At 40.5% G+C, this 21,503-nt stretch overlaps 2 protein-coding genes across 6 annotated transcripts; both read right to left on the reverse strand.

The window, feature by feature from the left end:
- Nucleotides 1-234: 234 nt before the first annotated feature.
- tmem88bl (transmembrane protein 88b-like) lies at nucleotides 235-7,223 on the reverse strand. Of its 2 annotated transcripts, XM_089010197.1 has the most exons (4): nucleotides 6,984-7,223; nucleotides 6,288-6,582; nucleotides 4,750-4,860; nucleotides 235-900 (listed from the first exon to the last, which is right to left on the reverse strand). In XM_089010197.1, the coding sequence occupies exons 2-4, from the start codon at nucleotides 6,579-6,581 to the stop codon at nucleotides 673-675; spliced, it is 633 nt and encodes a 210-aa protein (XP_088866323.1). In that variant the 5' UTR covers nucleotide 6,582; nucleotides 6,984-7,223; the 3' UTR covers nucleotides 235-672. The 2 variants fall into 2 exon arrangements, with proteins under 2 accessions (XP_088866323.1, XP_088866324.1); XM_089010198.1 differs by lacking the exon at nucleotides 4,750-4,860 and having other exon boundaries at nucleotides 6,984-7,198.
- A 5,916-nt stretch (nucleotides 7,224-13,139) lies between these two features.
- On the reverse strand, nucleotides 13,140-21,503 carry nbl1 (NBL1, DAN family BMP antagonist). 4 transcript variants are annotated; one of them, XM_089010370.1, is made up of 5 exons: nucleotides 21,372-21,503; nucleotides 17,747-17,875; nucleotides 17,481-17,661; nucleotides 15,880-15,991; nucleotides 13,142-13,719 (listed from the first exon to the last, which is right to left on the reverse strand). In XM_089010370.1, the coding sequence occupies exons 3-5, from the start codon at nucleotides 17,651-17,653 to the stop codon at nucleotides 13,441-13,443; spliced, it is 564 nt and encodes a 187-aa protein (XP_088866496.1). In that variant the 5' UTR covers nucleotides 17,654-17,661; nucleotides 17,747-17,875; nucleotides 21,372-21,503; the 3' UTR covers nucleotides 13,142-13,440. The 4 variants fall into 4 exon arrangements, with proteins under 4 accessions (XP_088866498.1, XP_088866497.1, XP_088866496.1 ...); XM_089010369.1 differs by lacking the exon at nucleotides 21,372-21,503 and adding an exon at nucleotides 19,565-19,904; XM_089010371.1 differs by lacking the exons at nucleotides 17,747-17,875; nucleotides 21,372-21,503 and adding an exon at nucleotides 19,565-19,912 and having other exon boundaries at nucleotides 13,141-13,719.

Genomic DNA, 21,503 nt, shown 5'->3' on the forward strand with positions numbered 1-21,503 from the left:
CAACCATATATATATATATATATATATATATATATATATATATATATATATATATATATATATATATATATATATATATATACACACACACAGTAAAGTCTTGTTATATCGATATCGGATATATCGATAGTCCCGGTTATGTCGATATTTTTTCGGACTCCCTTGAATATCGATATAACGAGACTTTACTGTATATATATATATATATATATATATATAATTTTTTTTTGCTGTTATTAATTTAAGTGCTCAATACGACAATCTGTATTTGTGTTGTTTAGTTAGATTTTCCATTCCTGGTACTAACATAATGAGTATAATTTACACTCATCGTGCATTTTACTGTACTGTTACATGTACAGCAGAATTGTAATAATGCATACATGAAGCAATTCACTCGACATCAGAGTGAGCCAAAACAATCTGGTGATCAAACTCTACTCCAACACTTGGCACCCATTAAACAACCATTATACTGTCATATTGCCCACTTCTATTATCTAATGATGGTTTTACGCCATGATAGTCACAGCTTACCTCAGAGAGGGTGCTGTGAGGTTTTTCTAAGAATATGCCTCGGCTCAAACACTTCTCTCGGCACTATAATAAGTAAGAAAAAGCTAACCTTGACTCAGCATGCCATGCCTGTTAGTCACTACCTTAATGCAACAATCAGACCCAGGCGTGGACGTTACCCATCCAGTCAATCAGCCTCCCTGTGTATCGTGCACGACTGATTGGCTGAATGAAAAGCAGTAGTCGAAACCTTCGCAGCAGGCCGCAGAAGACTGCTGCCGCCACTACCACAAGCGGCGACATCATCACGAATCCCAGGATGATGAGGGCTGAGCAGCTGTTGTCATCCAGATAATTGCAGATAGCCGACGAGCCGTCCAGTATCTGTGGGGACATAGGAGAATGGTGTGGGAGTGGAGGACAGATGTCATTGCTTGTTTTTTTTACCTGTCTTTATAAGAAAAAAGTCATGTGGTGTGGGTACGATGATGACAATGAACAGGAAACACACAATTTCTTCATGTAACAAAAACACTGTAGATTCAGGAAATAGAAACTGTGCATTCTGGAGCCTACCGAGCTGTCTTCGGGCAATAGGCGGGGGACAACCTGAGCTGGTTGCAAGCCAATCACAGGGCATACAAAGATGAACAACCATCTTCGCTCACATCTAGGGACAATTTGGAGTGTTCAATAAGCTTCCAGTGCATGTTTTTGGAATGTGGGAGGAAACCGGAATATCCTGAGAAAACCCACGCACCATGCCAATTCCACATAGGAAGGAGGCTGCCGGGATTGAACCCAATACCTCTGCAATGTGAGGTTATTATGCTAACCGTTGCCAACCTAAATGCCCATATTTAGAACCTAAACAAAAGTGTAAGAAGTTGTACGTTAATGTTACAAGTTAGAAATTGTTTTTACTAATTAAATACTGAATATATACTGTGTGTGTGTGTGTGTGTGTGTGTGTGTGTGTGTGTGTGTGTGTGTGTGTGTGTGTGTGTGTGTGTGTGTGTGTGTGTGTGTGTGTGTGTATATATATATATATATATATATATATATATATATATATATATATATATATATATATATATATATATATATATATATTGTCACAGCAGATAGATGAAAGTTCCATGTATGACCCGAGAGCCGCGACTTTTTGATTTTGTGGGTGAATTGGTGTAAAGTGGGTGAATTGGTGTTTATATATGGGGGATGTCGTGTGAGCAGTCAAGTGTGAGAAAACAAGTCTCTCAGAGTTGACACCAACTCTCTGAGCTGTCAATCAATTCCGGTTATGGGGAGGTCCACCTGCACAAACAAATTTCCGCCTGATTGGACCTGTCAATCCAGCATTTAGTATGTCACATGCAACCTATTACAGACGAGCAACATGCACACAGCATCCCACAATCAAGGAATTGTCAGTCAGCAAAAATTATGTTTACGTGTTTTTTGAAGCTGAGTCATGATTGGTCGTTACAAGAGCAGTGAGCGACTGTGATGTCATTTTCAGTGGACGGCAACTGGCAAAAATGGCCGCCCCTTGAGATGGGCAAAAGCAAGTGGATTTTACTGCTTCAGTCATACTCCATGCCACAATATTAATCAGAATGTCGTGTCTATACTCGTGGGGCTGCATAGAACATTTCTTGAAAAGAATTTTGGGGGTTGATTTGTCCTTTAATTGGTATTTTATTTCACGAATGTTAATGAACTTTGCCAGACAATGTGCAAAAAAATGTGTCCACTCCTGTGCCAGGGTTTTTGTCATTTTCACTCAAATTACAGGACCCACAGAATCTTGAGTTTTAGGACTACATAAAAATTCGATTCAGTGTAAAAAACCATACTCTCTTCTTTCATCGGAAAAAAAGAGTTAATTCCTAAGTTATATGGGTCTGTAGTTATCTGAGCTTGAAATGAGGGTGGCTATACAAAAGGCAAATGCTGCCCCCTTGTGGGAGGGGAAAACATTGCCAGAGGGCTGACCAACGCTTTATTGACGCCCCCCCCCACACCCTAGGAAAACCAAAACCCAAACAAATTCGGGAATGGCGCTCTACGTCACGCTTTTTCTTCAATTCCCGAATAAATTCGGGGATGGCAGTGAATGAGTTAAAAAACTCTAGTTTTCTTATCTTTTGAAAATGTTACATTTAGTAATACAGTAAAGTCTCGTTATATCGATATCGGATATATCGATAGTCCCGGTTATATCGATACTAATTCTATGCACGTACGGAGAAAATTACATGCAAACAGGGTCGGATATATCGATAGTCCCGGTTATATCGATATTTTTTCGGACTCCCTTGAATATCGATATAACGAGACTTTACTGTATGTACATTTTTCTGTCCGCTCTGAAAGATCATATTTTCCCCCTTTCTTCACACTCTTTTCATTGTTTTTGCTTCACGGTAAAACTGTGAAATTTTGTAATGTCAGGTTCAAACTGTAACGTGTTCTCACAACGTCGGAATGTTGAAATACTGTATTTTCTTGATTTGCGCTGCGGCATGTCCATATGGAATGATTATGAGAAGTCAGGCCAGTTCGGAGCCCCTGATTTAGTGTTCAATGAAGCTGAAGCGCAACTTTTTTTGGAAAGTGGCAACAAGACACTCTTAAATCCACCTCGGATATGTGAGCCAGACACAGCGCTGCCCTTCAGACACCCATTTGCAGTGCAATCGATTCTACAGTCATTATTGCTTCCTTTGCCAGACGGGTTGACATTCCAAAAGTGTGATTGATTCCGGCTTGCGCCGTCATTCTTTTGCATTCACTTGAGAATTTTGATCAGAATATTTTATTGCCTTGCTTGCGTTCATTGTCCACACTGCCATGCGGTTGCGATATATAATATCTGCAATGGTTGCATGTTGGCCGGTGTTGGCTTATGCAATGAAATTCACTGTAGATATTCACAAGAACACGAAGAATTAAATCTGTCAGTCCTTCAGGGTACGGCATGTTTCATACCTTGTCCGTCCGTTGTGGGTGCTTACAGTGTTTGCTTGTAATGCAATGAGTCGTTTAATATCAAAGAAAAAGCTTTAAAATTATCAACTTGCAATTTCGTGAGGTGTTTGTCAATGCCATAGAAATAACGAATCGCCTATGGTATTTCAATTAACTTATTTAATTGATTATTTTATTTAATTTATTCGAGTTTTGTTTTGTGAGGGGTTGCGAATCAAGTTGCGGTCAGACCTCTAGCAATGTTTTTCCCTCCCACGAGGGGGCAGCATTTGCCTTTTGTAAAGCCACCCCCATTTCAAGCTCATATAACTGCAGACCCATATAACTTAGGAATTAACTCTTTTTATCCGATGAAAGAAGAGAGTCTACGGTTTCTTACACTGAATTGAATGTTTATGTAGTCCTAAAACTCAATATTCTGTGGTCCTGAAATTTGAGTGACAATGACAAAAACCCTGGCACTGGAGTGGACGCATTTTTGCACATCATCTGGCAGTGAATTGCCTATTCTACTGGTGGACTCGCTGGAGAAAGTAGAACCATCCAAAACTGTCTGACTGTCATCAAGAGTATGAAAAGCAAAACACTCCCCAGTCTATTGTGTTTGTTTCATATGTCAGGATGACCCACTCTTCCCAAAATATGGTAGTTTGAGTTTTCCCCTCAATTGGAGAATTTCATTTAAGAAAAGGACACTTGTGAAAATACAAATTCTTTTCCCATTGGTTTCTGTATTATTTTAGATTTTTGAAATACGTATCATAAAGATGTTAATAATGAATTTGTATGATGTGCGCAGTTGACATAGGTATGAATGAAATATGATGACATCCACGCAGCTCAGAATTTATCTGCCTGCACTTTGACCAAATCCCCAAAAATCAAATTCCACCTCTTGCACCACAACTTAGACCTGCTTTAGCTCATTTAATGCTGAATATACTTACTGCAAAAGAGAGATGAACCAAATTTCCAAACGTGCTTGTGGATATTATCATTAATCCAGGGCAGGATTAGGACAGACGTTCACAAAATTTGTGAACGGCACAAAAACAGAAACACCTTCCCTCATGACTGAAAAAGTGGCTTTCTACCTTTTACACAACTCAATGGAATATTAATGAAGGATTTTACACCCAGCGACTTATTGATCGCCAGGGGCCTTTCTGCCAAGCATCTTAATAATGGTGGTTTGCATCCTAAAAGAATGATAAATAGTTGAGTTTTTTCCATACCAACCCAGCTTGGTCTGTCGTAACCAGGGCTTGTTGCGTGGACCAATGAAGCTTTTGTGAAAAAGAGATGGAAGATCTTCGAAGACAAACGGAGCAATGAAATTCCCAAACTCACCTACAAACACGAGCCATTCTATAAAAATAGAGCCCGTAGTGTCCATTGATATATTGTAAAAAAAACACCTGGAGACACAGACATCAACTCTCAAAAGCACATATTCTTTATCCTCTGTGAAGAAAGACAATGGCTTAGCAAGCAAATGTGACCAATAATATACTGTGTAGACCAGGGGTGTCAAACTCATTTCACATCCTGGGCTACGTATGACCTCGGTAGATGTCGGTAGACGACCTCGGTAGGCCGGACTATTAAAATTATACCATACATGCTATAAATAACCAAAATATTACGTATTTCATTAGTTTTGAAAACACACACACAAAATGGAGATTACAGAAAACAAACAAAAGTGAAATTGTGAGAAAATGGATAGAAAACAGTGAAATTTGGACCCATTTCAACTTTGATAGGTCAAAAGCAGAGTGTAGACTGGAAGGTTAAAATATCCCATCAATCAGGCTCCACAAATAAGCCGCACAAGTCACCTGTACACTTGATGCAAAAAGCTATCAACCCAGCTAAAAAATCATAATTGATGAAGAACTAGATACAATTATCACAGAGTAAGCACCTACAAGGGATCATTCCTCAAGATGGTGAAAGAAGCCTATGTTCCTCATCAAGTGTTTAATGCTGAGGAAACCGGCCACTCCATTCCATCAAGCCATTAATGACCATCACAAAGGCAAATAAAATGACTTTATTGTACAGTACAGTTTATTTCTTTAATCATAATACGATAGCCCACTTATTATACATAAAATAAGGTATATTTTATGTAGTTTTAAGGCTTAGAAAATTAGAAAGTAGAAAATTATGTTTTATGGGGACCTGGGAACGGATTATTCTCATTTTAATGGTTTCCTATGGGAAATTAATTTTTGGGATACACACTTTTCGCCTTACACACTGTCTGGGAACCAATTAAGTTAAAAAAAACAAGGTCCCACTGTATATGCATCGCAACCGATCCCAATGAGTCTACAACGGCACAAAACTTTAACAATAAATTGGTATCTAAAAACATATTAATGCACTTTAAAATGAAATGATATTTATAAGGAAAGGAATTTTCAAACCGTTGTTTTTGTTCCTGATATTTGTAACAGTACCACCCCGCCCTTTAGTGGACAATCCTTGAATCGCACCTCATCAAAAATATGAATTCCATATCGTTTGTGCATTTTTCCCACTTTTAAAATCCTGCGGGCCTGATTAAACCTCCTTTGGGGGCCGGTTCCGGCCTGCGGGCCGTATGTTTGACACCCCTGGTGTAAACTATTATATTACCTGTATATTTTTTGGGGAGCGGGGCAGAAACGCGTTGGATGCTGAAAAGTTATAAAAAAGAATAAGACTGCCGCAGAGATGAGTTTCTGGAGTAACTCAATGTTTTTGATTGTGTGCTGCACTCAACTCACTCTGGAATGGCACAGGAATCCAGCGTAGAGTAGCACTACTGCTGGCAGCAACACCAAGGAGAAGACCAGCGTCAGGAGCACAGCACCAGCCAGGATCACACACAAGTTCCACAGGACCAGAGCTGCTCCACAGATAACGCAACCCGACCTGCTCCTGCGGGTACCCCAAGCCGAACCCCCGCTACGGGCCACGGGAGGGGGTAGCATCGTTACTCGTTCGCCCAGCCACACGTCTTCTTCCTTATCTTCATCGACTAAACCGCCATCATCCAGGTCATCATCTGTGCCACACATCCTGAAAGGATGATTTAGTTACATAGAGGAGTGAGAGGGGGCTACACATATGCACAAGCCCCATGTGTGTGCATGTTGGGGGGGGGGGACCTACGTGCCCCTTCAGATCTTATTGATGAAAAGTCTGAAAATCATCTGACAAAATGCAAATGAGGATCCTATCATTTTTTTTATTTGCACAGGCACGCCCATCCTACTGATCAATCCTTTGTCGCTTTTAACTTGAACACTGGCACAGGCAATCCAATTGAATCTAAAACGTGCAGAGATTAAACGATCATTAAAGCATTCATGCGTAACCTAGTTTTTAATTATTATCCACTTTCGAATCCGTGAGTGACACTTCCTCTCACAATATCAACAATAATTTGCGCGTGTTATGAAGTCGTCAATACTGCTTACCTGCAAGTGCGTTCCAATTCGGTTCTACTGAAATTCTGAGGATGCTGCTGCTTTTTCACCGTGAGAAGAACAAACAAGACGACTCGGAGTGACAGTTTTTCAAATGATGGGCTGGAGAAAAATCAGCTGCGAGTTTGGGCGACGCAGAGAGAGAGGCAGACACTTAGGGCGCGCGACTTGAGCTTGCGTGCGCGAGCACACACTCACACTCGCTCGCCCGTATGCTCTATAACCCCCCACATGGATAATTAATTTCATGGCAAATTCCGTTTTCAATTATTTGCGATTTATATAATCATTTCATTTTATCTGAACGCGGTTTCTTCTCTTTTTGTTTTTCTTATTTTCGCTTGTTTGCTTATCTGAGCATTTATGTGACTGCAATTGGTTGACATAATGACTGTGGGGGGGCTTAATGCTCTGTTACAACTGATGCACCAAAAAAACCCTCAGTGTATGTCATGTACTGCATTCAGTTTTACAGAATCACACCAAGATAGCTCAAGCTGGTGTGTTTCCAATGTACGTACACGGATACTTCTGGATCACCAAGTAAATAGAGTGCTTTAAAAATCAATCAATCAATCAATCAATCAATCTAAAGATCCCCATACATCCACCCACATTGAATCACCTGGACTCTGATTTGCGTAACTAAAAGCATGCTTGGTTACGTTTTGAAGAGATTAACTAATTGTTTTGTATGGATAAAGATTCTGTCACGGTTTACGAGGCGGTGATGGTTGTGGATCCCAAAATAAGCAGGCAGGAGGGAGCATCAGGTTGTATTTGAGAAATTGTATTAACATAAAGTCAGCAGGAACAAAATCTAAAACATCAAAGTCATTCGAACAGAAAAATACAAAGTATCAAAAAAAAAACATGAGTAAAATCTGCCAAGATGAAACAAACCTGACAGGGTGCAGAAAACACATACACACTACACAATGCAATGACCCGACAACCAATGATCGTGCCGGGAGTCCTTTTATCTGCCACTGATTGGAACGTACCACATTCTGGTTGGTCGCCAACCAGAACCGGGACGACCAGCACCACCCCTTGGTCGCCAACCAGAACGTGACAGATTCAGTGGTAAAATTAGCTTTTTTTTTTTACATACAGAAATATACATCCTTGGTGTCGGTATGGATGAAGACTTGTATTTGTTGTATTATAAGTAGTTTTTCCCCATTATTTTAGGGTTGTCATGGTGTTTGTATTTTTTTTCTCTTTAACTTGAAGGTAGGCAGCCCGGTAGTTGAGTGGTTAGCACGCTGACTTCACAGTGCAGAGGTCGTGAGTTCAAGACCCGGGAGTTTGCATGTTCTCCCCTGGCCCGCATGGGTTTTCTCCAGGTCCTCCGGTTTCCTCCCACATTCTAAAAAAACATGCATGGCAGGTTGATTGAACCCTCCAAAGTGTCCCTCACTGTGAGTGTGAGCGTGGATGATTGTTTCTCTCTTTGAGCCCTGCAATTGGCTGGCAAGCAATTCAGGCAGTCCCCTGCCTAGTGCCCGAAGATGGCTGTGATAGGCTCCAGCACCCCCTGCGACCCTAATGATGATAAAGAGGTCTGGAAAATGGATGGATGGATGGATAACTTGAAGGTCTGATTCAAGCGAAACAAAACCACCAACTGAACACGCCAGTCGCAGTTAAGTCACTTCTTTTTTTTCTTAGAGCTGCAAAGATTTGCTAATATGCATTCATGTCATAATAAATCACGTTTTTTTACCTTTGCCCACCCATTTTGGCGTAAAGTTTTTTGAGACAAAACCTTTATGCTGAAGTGCGTCTGGAATGTTCTGTAGAGGGTGTGGGAATGAGGAATTTATCAGTCTGGTGACTGTTTTACAACTTGAGGGCTGAGGCTTTAAGTTAATTCAATTTTATTTGAACTGACTTCTGGTTTCGAGGCAAAAGCCGCTTTTGACGGACGTTTTTTTTTTTATAAAAATGTAAGTTTTGAGTTCCTTTATGACGTGGGCAGAGGGGAATGTCGAGGGGAATGTTCCTCTGGCAAGTAGCAGTGGAGCTAAAGATACAATCAGACAATATCTTGATTGGTCTTTGGGACTTGAGGAGAGCAGGTCAAATGTGCTAGTCAACTGGTGCGGTTGGTGCAAGCACTTGATGGACCAATTTGGCGTTTCGGGGGAGTTGGAGGGGGATAATGATAAAGAACCAGCATCTGCCGCCATAAGCAGGTCATTTGTCACCCTGACCAGTGCGGTTCCCGTGCTGTGGGCTCTCAGCGGAAACTGTTCAAAGAGGTACTTTTGCGGTGACAACTTTTGAAATAAATAGAAAATTTGCCGTGGCTTTGTAGTTGGGAAATACTTCTGGATCCTGTTATTTTTTTTCTTACAAAAGAGGTCAGATGTCATCTACTTTAAAAGAAAATCCATGAGGCATAGCCTGCACGAATGGAGGGAATTATGACTTAAAGTGCCCGTTAAGTGAGATTTGTAGATTTGCTTGTCTACACATGATGACATTTTAAGGATCATTAAAGAGCAATGAGAAAGGGCAAAGAATATTTGAGAATTACGCAAGTTGGCAATGTCTGCTCAAACGTAGATTCCAAGATCATCAGTGGACAGTTGTGGCGTTGTCTATATCGGATGAAAAGACATTTGCCATACCGACGATAGAACCCCCTTTTTTTTCTCGGATCCTAATTGGATGATCCTTCCTCTGGTGCATGGGGTTAAGGATCAACCATAAAAATTGGCGGATGGATAATTCCAGCTCAATTTACTGGTCGATTTACGTTCTCACCTTTCAAGTGTAAGAAAGGACAAAATTACTCATAGGAGCATCTGGAATGAGTTTGGGTTCTCCCTTTCAAGATGAGACAAAGAATTCCGAGTGACATTGGCACTAATGATGTTGTGGAAGGTGATTCCGTGTAAAAGGATGAGTTAATGTACTTTAGAATCCGTCTGGAGGAAATTAAAACGTGGAAGGCGCAAAATGTCTTGAACTTCAATGAAAAGAAGAAAGAACTGATCCTGTTTGGTTCCAGTGGCCCATGTACATCTCATACATGTACAGTCAACAGTCTCAAAATTGGTGTTAAACTGCACAGTGACTTTAAACTTGACCAACAAATTGGTGCTGTTGTTAAATCGAGCTTCTTTCATTTCATGCGGCTTGTCAAAATATACCCTCTCCTTTCTCATGAGCACCTTGGAGCAGTAATTCATGCCTTTGTTACATCTCGGCTCGATGACTGTAATGCGCTTTACTATTGAGTCAGACAATCCTCCATGAAGCGTCTCCAGCTGGTCCAGAATGCTGCTGCTCACCTATTGACTGGTGTTGGAGCAATTCGCTATATTCCTACTGATTTTACCATCCCACTTCTAACACCTATATGAAGAGCCACGAACCAGGTCAAACGATCACTTTTAACCCATCAACTGGTACTCGTAAGAGGGAGCACATAACACCTACTCTGGCATCCCTTCACTGGCTCTTTGTACATTTTACAGTACTTTTCAAGATCTTATTTGCTTCCAAATCTTGAAATGGCCTCGCTCCTCCTTCTCTGGAATGACCTGCCACTGAACATTCGGCAATCCCTCTCGCTGCCCAATTTTAAAACCCGTCTCAAAACTCATTTGTACTCTTTGGCATTTGACTCAGCATGATTCCAACTTGATCTTTGTTTCACGCCCTGGTGATTTCTACTATCTTTATGACTGCTTTATTTCCTGTATAGAATAGCTGTCCATGTTAAGTGCTTTGTTACAGCTTCAGCCGTTGTTAAAGCACTATATAAATCAATATGTATTGTATTTCCCATGTCTCTTTTTTGACTAAAATGTTTAATTTCTGAGTTAAATTAAAAAGAGTGACATGAACAAGATCATCCTTATTCCAGATTGTTCCTTGACTGACATGACTGCATAGTTTTACCAAAGAAAAGCGATCTCGCAAGGATTACAGTCACCACAATGTAGTTAATACCATACGGAAGCACACAATGTCATGCCTTGCCTACCCGTTTTGATACAATAACCTGTGACGTGAGCGTCGATGTCTGACGGCTTTGTGGCCGTGAGATAAGGAGCAGATCAATTTGTCGTGCAGTACAGATTCCCCCCCCCGCCGGTCGTTCTGTTGCCATTCAAATGGAATTACATTGGGGGGAAAAAAAGGAAACAGGGAAACGATAACGGAACAGAATTGACGAGAAATGGAAGAGAAGATCCGGGAATAGATGACGGGGACTGATTGAGTTCTTTGAGCAAAGATGAGGCGATCATTCTGGCCACCATCTGGTGTGCCTGGTTTGAAGAATATTATGTCGAACTGGTGTGTGAGGTGAGCTATACATGGAACATTTTCATATGTTATAAGGTGAAAAGTGTGTATCTTAAAAAAAATTCCCATAGGAAACCATTAAAATGGGAATAATCCGTTCCCGGGTTTCCATAAAATATACTTTTCAACTAAATAAGCCTTAAAACTACACACAACATACCTTATTCTATGTATAATAAATGTGCTATTGTATTGTAATGAAAGAAATACACTGCATTGTATCATAAAATCACTTTATTTACATTTATGGTTTGATGGAATGGCATTGGAGGTCGAAGGTCAAAGGGAATTGCTGTTTGGAAAGAGGCGCATTACATGAGAATTAAAGAAATAAACTGTGCTGTAAAATAGTTTTATTTACCTGTTTGATGGTCGTTGATGGCTTATGGAAGGAGAGTCACCTTCCATAAGGACTGTTGGTAACTTAACCTCTGGTGCTGTTCGGTCGTGTGCTTCCGCCGAAGATCACTCCGCCAGCCGTGGTGGGTGTGTATTATAAAAATAGTGCTTATTATAGGTTTAATTTTCATAAATTTGACGTTTGTAAGACGAAAAGTTTGTAAGATAAGGTGTTTGGAAGTTGCGGTCTCACTGTATATGGCAGCGAGTCTGGAACAAATGTATGTGTTGATGCATGATTTTATTTTATTTTTATCTGCTCAAAGCATAACAACACTGCCAGGTGTTATTCATAACGCCTTTTTTGGCATTTCCCACTACATTTTGTTTTGCATACTGGATGAATCACTTTTGATCAAATCTGCCAGGATAATTGATGACCGTGTCACAAAATTTACAACAGAGTAAAATTAGCTAGCTTTTGGCGATGGACCACAGACGCCAATGGAAAGGGGACGGGGAAGTGTTTACAGAGCCATACTGTCACCTAGTGGCACTTCATTGGCATGGTTGGAATGAGGCGGTCCACAGGTGTGCATAATAATAATAATAACAATAACAAATAATAATAATAATAATAATAATAATAATAATAAATCAAGGACACTTTCACAAAAATCGAGAACACATTTCAGTTTTGTCAGTGTGTGCTGCTTGTTTCAGAAATATCATGTTGAAGATCGATGCTACCAATAATAAAATGGTTTATTTTAAAAGCCCATTTCAAAATGGCCTCCACGCTAAACACAGACTAAAATTGCATTTACGACACTAACGCATTGCAACACAATCTGTGCAAAATCAAGATTCATCCATCTGCAGTGATTTGTCACGTGCCGGTTGGCGACCAATGGGTGGCACTGTCAGCCCCGCCTGCAGCTGCCCATGTGTTGGTCATTTTAATCAGTGGCAGTTAAATGGACTCCCTGCACGACCAATCAGTGTTGTGTCATTGTTTGTTTCACCCTGTCACTCATGGTTTTGTTTGATACTTTGGACTTTTATGTTCTGATGACTTTGACGTTTTAGATTTTGTTCCTGCTGACTTTATTTTAATACAATTTTCTCTAATACACCCTGCTGCTCCCTCTTTCCTACTTTTTTGGGGTCCACCACCATCACCACCTCACAAATCGTGACAAGTGTTTTCTGACAGGCTCATTTTATTTTATTCCTTTCCTTATCTACTAATGACCTGTCTGTTTGCTCATTCTGCGTGAGCGCCCCCTGCCACTTACACTCACACAATTAGCACATTTTAGAGTGTTCTGTTATGTTCCTCGGAAGTTAAAAGCCCCAAAACAAAACAAATAAATGAAATGGGTAGCCATTTCATTTATTTGACCTTTAACTTTTTACTAAACAGCAAAGCTGAAACAAAAATTAATTGCAGAAGTATTGGACTTGGTATCGGGATATTGAGTTAAAAAAAAAAGTCTAGCTATTGCAACAATCGAATTTATTGAATCCAATACAGGTAAAAAGTAGTTACCACAGTTCATGAACAGATTATGGTTGGGTCTGGATGCAAATATTTCTTATTAGCAAACAAAAGAAGCGCAAATATAATCTTGTGTTTAATGAACTATGGATACAAGAAATATAGGAATGCAGTTGCAGCTTTTAACACAAAGTGAATCCATAGCTTCAAAGTGCTTCTGTAAGACTACCCATGAAGAAGAATGCAAAGTGGGGAAGGTTGGGGGGTCAGGATGGGTCAAAGCTACCCTACATCTGACATGCGTGGAAGAGGATGATGACTTGCGTGCGTGTGGCTTGGCTTCGAGTGTGCACCCGAATGAAGCGGCGGATGAGAGTGAGTCGCGCTCGCTGTGTCAATTAACGATGGGGGGTCCAGGCTGTTGTCTGCCGTATGCAGCTGCATCATGGCACCCTCCTGGGCGCCTTCTTTGCCGCAAGACTGGCAGCTGCAGTGGAAGATCCTCTCCACTAGCTTGTCGACGTGGGGAGTTTCTTCATTCCCTGGGCACTCGAGAGTCACCTGTGCAGACGTAAACGCAGACGTGAACATAAACTACTGAAATTGTGAGTTTGCATAAGTGTGCACACCCTCTCAGAACTGTCATAATAGAAACAATAATCACTTTGATAATATCTCAGAATTAATCGAACACATTTAAACTGAAATGAGAGTCAGCACACATGGACTATTTTAATATTTAAGTGCCTGTGAGGAGACCCAAAAGCATTTCAGGTGTTCTAGTAGGCTTTTCCTGAAAGCTTCTCCGCTGCTGTCTCGATGGAACTGTTCATAATTGCCTCCACCATGAGTAGGGCCCAAAGAAATCCCTTTTTTTCATTTTGTTTTCTTTCTTATTCAATTGGATTGGATTTACCTTTATTAGTCTCGCAGTAGAGAAATTTACATCTCAGAGCAGCAAAGTTATGAAAGGAAGAGGAAAGGAAAGGAAAGGAAAGAAGAAGTAGAAAAACAAAATACAGGCACTGCTAGAAAAGGCAGGCACTCAATTGACTTATTCTGCATGGTTGTTTTTACTCCATTTTCTGTTTGACATTCACAACATAGATTTGTCAAACATTTTAATGGAAGCCTACAGTACGACTTTTCGGTCGGTTTCAAATCGGAAGATTCCACTCTGGATATTTCATAAACCCAACTGGCGCAGCAGACCTCACACAACGTCCTCCTCACTGTTTGCATTGCGCATTGAAAATGATCACTCAGCACTTTCATCAAAATGTCGTCCGAGGACCAAGGCAACTGTGAGTGCTATCCCCTTTCAAGGGGATCTGCTTTTGTTATTTCCAGCTCCAGTTAAAGTCATGCAACAATAATCAGAACCGCAAAAAAAAAACACCCAATTGACGATAATTAAAAGTGACTGAACTTGGACTCACTTGCTTCTCTCTCTCTCTCTCTCTCTCTCTCTCTCTCTCTCTCTCTCTCTCTCTCTCTCTCTCTCTCTCTCTCTCTCTCTCTCTCTCTCTCTCTTGCTCGCCCACTTGCTCTTTCTCGCCCGTCTCTCTCTCTCTGTCAATCTCTCTCTGTCTGGCTGTCAGTTGCTCTCTCTATCTTCCCCCTCTTTCTCTCTCTCTGTCAGTCTCTCTTGTTGTCTCTCTCTCTGGCTCTCTCTTTAACTCTCGCTCGCCCACTCTCTCTCTCTCACCCACTCTCTCGCTCCATCTCTCGCTCTCTCTCCCTTTCTCTGTCGCTCTCTCTCTCTCTCTCTCTCTCTCTCTCTCTCTCTCTCTCTCAGTCTCTCTCTCGCTCGCTCTCTCTTGCCCACTCTCTCTTTTCTGTCTCTCTCTCGCCATCTCTCTCTTTCTCTGTCTCCCTCTCTCTAACTCTCGCTCATCAACTCGCTCACTCACACTCTCTCTCTCTCTCTCTCTCTCTCTCTCTCTCTTAGTTTTCTCTGTCCCTTGCTCTTTTGCTATCCCTGTCTCTTTCTGTCTCTCTCTCACCATCTCTCTCTTTGTCTCCCTCTCTCTAACTCTCGCTCATCAACTCTCTCTCTTAGTTTGTCTCTCTCCCTCGCTCTTTTGCTCTTTCTGTCTCTCTCTCACCATCTCTCTTTGTCTCCCTCTCTCTCTAACTCTCGCTCACCATCTCTCTCTCTCTCTCTCTCTCTATATATATATATATATATATATATATATGATTGTCTCTCTCTTTCTCTCTAACCCTCGCTCATCAACTCTCTCTCCCTCTCTCTCTCTCAGTTTGTCTCTGTCCCTCGCTCTTTCGCTCTCCCTCTCTCTCTCTCTCAAACACACACACTACACACACACACACACACACACACACACACACAAATTCAGTACAGCCATCATGTAACGACTGTTCTTGGTAAGAGCTTCAATATTTTCCTCTGCAACAAGAGGTATAACCTCACCTGACACCCACCCCGTCCGTCTAGTCTAAAAAAGAGCCTTCCAAAGTGCTTTTTACCCCAAAGTCTTTGTTGTGGGAAGACCGGATTCCTGTCACGGTGGTACAACGAACCGTCGACGAGTGTAGAATGCGGATTTACATTGTCAACAAGCATTGAAATGAATGCGCCATGTTTGTTTGGATTTTGGTGAGTCCTGAGCATGCTCGTCTGGAAGCCGTGTTTTTGGGTGAGAGGGCCCAAAGTCAGTTTGCTACGTGAGCCAAAACACAAGCAATAATTCTTACCACTTCCCACTGAGTCTGAGCAGGCATGCAGGAGTCACAGTGCACCAGAGACTCCGTTGACTGTGGGAACGTGTTGGGAACGCTGTAGCTGAAACACTGGCCTAGGCAAGCTCTGCAAAGAAGACACAGGCCGTGGTCGTCCGTTGTATTCAGATCCACACATCCAAGTGGGACAAGAAAGAAACAAATGTGATGGTGTGAATGTGGTTGTGGATGGTCGTTGGTCTCTATATGTGCTCTGCTGTGTTGTCTTCCTTCCGTGTGAAGTCAGCTGGAATAGGCTCCAGAAACTGCCCGCGACCTTGTTCATAAGCCTGAGTAGCATTGCGCTCCATGATCCACCTCATGTTTTTTTTTTTGCCCCACTTTTGCCTCACTGAAATCCAGCACAGGCAAAATGGACGAAACTGTTTACTAAAATATTACTGCAGTAGTGACATCGTACAATCTGTTCCTATTGAAATTAATTCCCGGCAAAATGTTCTGAAATACAGTGAGACCTCAACTTACAAACTTAATTGGTTCCCAGACAGAGTGTGTAAGGCGAAAAGTGTGTATCTAAAAAAAAAATTCCCATAGGAAACCATTAAAATGGGAATAATCCGTTCCCGGGTTTCCATAAAATATACTTTTCAACTAAATAAGCCTTAAAACTACACACAACATACCTTATTCGATGTATAATAAATGTGCTATTGTATTGTAATGAAAGAAATACACTGCATTGTATCATAAAATCACTTTATTTACATTTGTGATGGTCATTTATGGCTTGATGGAATGGCGTTGGAGGTTGAAGGACAAAGGGAATTGCTGTTTGGAAAGAGAGGCGCATTACATGACGAATGTAATTATAGAAATAAACTGTGCTGTAAAAAAGTTTTATTTACCTTTTTGATGGTCGTTGATGGCTTATGGAAGGAGAGTCACCTTCCATAAGGACTGTTGGTAACTTAACCTCTGGTGCTGTTCGGGCGTGTGCTTCCGCCGAAGATCACTTCGCCAGCCGTGGTGGGTGTGTATTATGAAAATTGTGCTTATTATAAGGTTTAATTTTCATAAATTTGACGTTTGTAAGACAAAAAGTTTGTAAGTTGAGGTGTTTGTAAGTTGAGGTCTCACTGTACTATTTACAAAGACACTTAGAGATACAATTTCATTTCCGTTGCAACTTTTCTATAATGACACACAAATGGCGTTTGTCAGACACTTCAGAGAACATTAAAATGTTCCTAGTATGGAGCCTTTACCTAAAAAGGACTTGGTGCCTCCACCATTTTTATACAACAATGTCACAGCATGTGGTAAATAGCAAACACATTACAAATGATTCTTCAATAGGATTTTCCTGGCTTTTGCTGGAAGCTGTTTTATACGTGGAATCAGAGTAACAATAAAAGAGAGTGTGCTTGCAATATAAAGCAAAACCATCAAATGAGAAAAATGAACATGAGATATTTTTATTTTTATCATTGTTTTTGTTTGTTTTCCTAAAGGGACTTTTACAAAATGATCAATATCATCTTGTAGATTTATACAGTTTAGCAGATAAAAGATTCAAGAAAGGACGCCGGGGGGAGGGTGGGGGGGCTTATTCTGACCTGTTTTGAATTGAGCGAGGCTGACATCCAGTGTGCCCGACTATCTGCGTGATGTTCTTGGCCTCGCACCAGGCGCTCTTGTCAGGGAACAGCGCCAGGCGGTTGATGTGTGCGGGAGGTGCCGCAGCATACAATGCAAACAGGGCGCAGAAAATACGAATGGTCTGCCACATGACTGCACCTAAAAGGGGCACAACGCCGCAATGTATCACCAATAAACACCAACCTCTTGCGCTGTAATATTATTCACCACAAAAAAAACAAACCTGCCGTTAACTTTCCGAAGCTGCCTGGCCTTATTTGTAACGTACAACAACGAACACAGGCACGCTCTACGATGATCTAAATCATCAGCTCCAGTGAGAACACGAGGGTGGACTCAACTCCCATTGTCCCTAAAAAAAAAAAAAGTCCAAGAGTTGGAAGAAGGAAAGCCTCACCTCCCTTAAAAAAATGCCTCAGCCTGTCAAGTCTTTTACAAGCTACAGTTTTAACATGTTTCTCCTGTTGCACTCTCTTTGGTACTCTCCAAACATGAACAAATACAAATATGCGTTATATACAAATGTACATTGTTGACTTGACGGCGTTTCCAAACCAACATACAAAAAAAAAATAGATCATGTTTGACACTGTAATGGGAACATGCTATATATTGTGTGTGTCAACTAATAAGGAAAAAGACATAACAAGCATGACTTTAAATCAAACACAAAATTATCAGCCCAAAGTTTGGAAAACTATATTTGACAGTGAGATCTACAGCGGTATCTGAATGTGAACACAATATGCTCAGCAACAATAGTTGACAAATTTCCCAGAAGAAACTATATCGAGTCGAGGGAATTTCAGCTTCAAACTGCCATTTATAAAACGACTATTGACATTGGTTCTCAAACCTTTTACACAATGCATATCGATCTACAATAGCATAATGGAGATGTGTATTTAAAAAAATCAGGTAGAAGTTTTTTTCTTAAAAAGTATGTATAACATTATGCACAACCATGAATATAAATTCAGGAGCTATCATAGGCCACCTAACATAATTGCCTAAATATTTTTGGAAGGTTAATATGTTTTTTGTTTTAGGACACACATTGGCATTTTTGACTGTAACGTTAACTTCAACCTGAAGAGACAGGAAGAAAATGCCATAAAATAACAAAAACATACCAATGAGTGTTCTAAAAACAGAGGATTTTTTTTATATATTGCAAACTGCCAGGCATGCTATGTTCCCGGCAATAGGTAGGAAAAATACAAAACAGTTCACATCTATTGTACATAATTATTTTATAAAAATAGGACCTAAAGTTGAGAAGTTCTAAATGCAACTTGAAATTTAAATTATACCAAAGTACACTTACCAAATGTAATGTGATTAGATTTTAAAAGTACAACTGCTGAAATGAAGAAAGCCATATTTTACAGTCACAAAAATGTAACTTGATTTTAGGACTTGTTTCAATTAAAAATTGAGTGAGACATTTCGGCTGTGAAAAAAAAAAAAACACAATAAAAAACATGCAGTATACTTTTAATTAGAAAGCTTCTTGGGTCATTTTGGGGTAGTTATTAGTCATAATGGATTCAGTTACATGGGAGTTATATTCGCATCTGATTGGGGAAATTAATTTGGAGATGTAATTGATCGTTTTATTGCACAGACAGATTATTTTCGTCAAACTTGGTTCTGGTTCTTTGGTTAAGATTACATATCTATAACCGATAGTGTCTTTAGAAGTGGGGGGAAGGCGAATTTAAAGCATTTTTACAAATTATTTTTTTAAAAACGACCAAAACTGAAATGCCAAATGACCTGAACTCTCACGAGATTTAATGACACCTCACGTGGGATTTCAACTCCAAGTTATGATTTTTAGTTCCTTCGACTCTTGAGGTTCGACTGCAGTGATATCAAAATGTACCAAATATAGTCAGATCATAAAATATAATTATGAGATTCAATTTTACTTCGATTATTGTGGTATTTAATTTTTGTATGTCACCGAATAACTAGTGAAATAAAGATGACATTGCATTGCTAATTTGAACAAAAAAAAAACGAACACTTAGCTCACCGTAGCTGCACGTCAAAGCCGACTCCCGGGAATAAAACAACAACAACAATATGTTTTGGTTGTTATTTAAAGCAAATGAAGAGCGTGTCCTGCTCTATGGTGGTACATCCGAGTCTCCTAGGTCATTTCATCGGTCACATCATCCGGCAGCAGCAAGAGCGCCATAGGCATGTCCGGGGTCCGAGGAAGGAAGGAAGGAGGAGGCTGAGAAGACGGGCCGTGTGCTAATATCTCATGTCAGGCTCCATCAGCTCGACGCGTACCTCCCCTTCTTTCTTTCTTTCCTCCTCCTCTAACCCGAGTCAAGCCCCACGTTAAAGGTCGGTGAAAAGCTCTTTCCAAGCTGTGGTTGTTAAAAGAAAAAGAAAGAGAAAAAAATGCTCGAAGGCAGGCGGACGGAGGTCCTGCTGCGAATGGGGCTTCAATGTCCAGTTTGAAAAAAGTACTCTTTAAATTAAAGGCGAGGCGAGGAAGATCAAGTGGCGATTCGGCTAGATAACACGGATTAGTCACGCTAAGCAACATGTGATGTACCCGGTATGTGTTTTATACACACACGTTTCCATTTTCAATCAAAGCCAAAATAGTTAAAACATATGCAAACTAGATGGCGCCCACCGGACGATTTATTGGGCACACTTCCACATTCAAAATCATTTAATTAAATTACACGTCATACAAAACGATTTGATCTGTGTAAATTAATTTTTCCACAATAAATGTCACAATGAGTTCGGTGAAGAAGCAAATGGTAGAGAAACATCGACTAAAATATTCCATATGACAGAAGATACAACCAGCCTGACAGAATATGAGCACAGTAAGTTTAAAAAAAATTCAAGCGTAGACAACAAATGGGAAAAAAGAAGAGGTAAAGGGCTATCAATTTATTGGAATCCCCAGTCTAAAAAGCATAAAATTTCATTTTATTTATTGAGAGGGCAGCACTTCATCACTGTTAATGCAGCCGATGTCTTCACCGAGAGATTTAGCATCTACTCAAAGCGAACCTTGTTAGCGCTTGCTAATCACAACGACAACGCGATTTTTATTCAGTTCTGTCAGACAGCTTTAAGTGCGTAGTTATTCTTAAACAAAAACGAAATAAATGAAACAAGCATTGACATTAACAATACAACATTTTTTTAAAGCGAAATGCAATTGAAAGTGTTCTCCCGGTCACAAGTGCTAGCTTTCGATTATACTATTGAGTATTGCAGGCATTTCACGTCACACAGTCAGAATTGCGACCACACAAACAATTTGCTATGTTGTAGAATGTAGATGGATCCAATTTTAACAAAATGGTCAATTTTACCGCATCTAATTGCTGGAATTCTAAGTGGTAAGGCCAATCAGATACGAATATAACTCCACTTCAACAGATTAAAAGAAACATTGCTCAGTGTAATCTGTGGATCGATGGAGATCAACTACACAAACAGCTAACGATTTGCAAAGAAAAGAAAGTAAAGGCTCACGCGTATTTGATATAAAAGTTGGCCTGGCTTTACACATTCGGCTTACCTGTCACAAGTTTCCTGCACATCACAGGTGTATAACCTGGCTGGAGTCCATGAGCAGTCTTCTCCATTTAATTAACAAAAAAATATTTCAATGAAGAAGGGATGAGCGAAAGGCTCAATCTCTGACATGTTTTTTCCCGAGCACCGCGGTTAAGCCTTTGAAAGTGCCATTATTTTCTCTGCTGGAATGTAGGGGGCTTCAAATGTGAAAATCATGATGAAGAGGGCAAACGAACATTTGCTCAAGCACCCGTTTTCTTCTGAGAACGTGTTGGACTCACCTGTTAGCAATAATACCCGCACGCCAGTCCAGAAAAGGCCTTCTTCTACATTCCGCAGATTCTACTGCAGCAGGGGGCTAAACGTCAACTGACGTCCACACTAACATTTGCTCTTCGTCTTCTTCCTCTTCA

The sequence above is a fragment of the Hippocampus bargibanti genome, linkage group LG12, assembly GCF_051943395.1.
Source record: "Hippocampus bargibanti isolate YZ-2025 linkage group LG12, ASM5194339v1, whole genome shotgun sequence".
Taxonomy (NCBI): domain Eukaryota; kingdom Metazoa; phylum Chordata; class Actinopteri; order Syngnathiformes; family Syngnathidae; genus Hippocampus; species Hippocampus bargibanti.

Bases quoted from the DNA above. Each gene is read 5' to 3' on its own strand.
- tmem88bl (XM_089010197.1), bottom strand. From the start codon at position 6,581: ATGTGTGGCACAGATGATGACCTGGATGATGGCGGTTTAGTCGATGAA. The intron at 4,861-6,287 runs GTGAGTTGAGTG...TCGTGTTTGTAG, and splicing joins GATTCCTGTGCCATTCCAGA to GTGAGTTTGGGAATTTCATT. The intron at 901-4,749 runs GTTGGTATGGAA...ATGTCCCCACAG, and splicing joins GTTACGACAGACCAAGCTGG to ATACTGGACGGCTCGTCGGC.
- nbl1 (XM_089010372.1), bottom strand. From the start codon at position 17,653: ATGTGGCAGACCATTCGTATTTTCTGCGCCCTGTTTGCATTGTATGCT. The intron at 15,992-17,480 runs GTCAGAATAAGC...TCTTCTTTGCAG, and splicing joins CCTCGCTCAATTCAAAACAG to AGCTTGCCTAGGCCAGTGTT. The intron at 13,720-15,879 runs GTAAGAATTATT...ACGTCTGCACAG, and splicing joins CTCAGACTCAGTGGGAAGTG to GTGACTCTCGAGTGCCCAGG.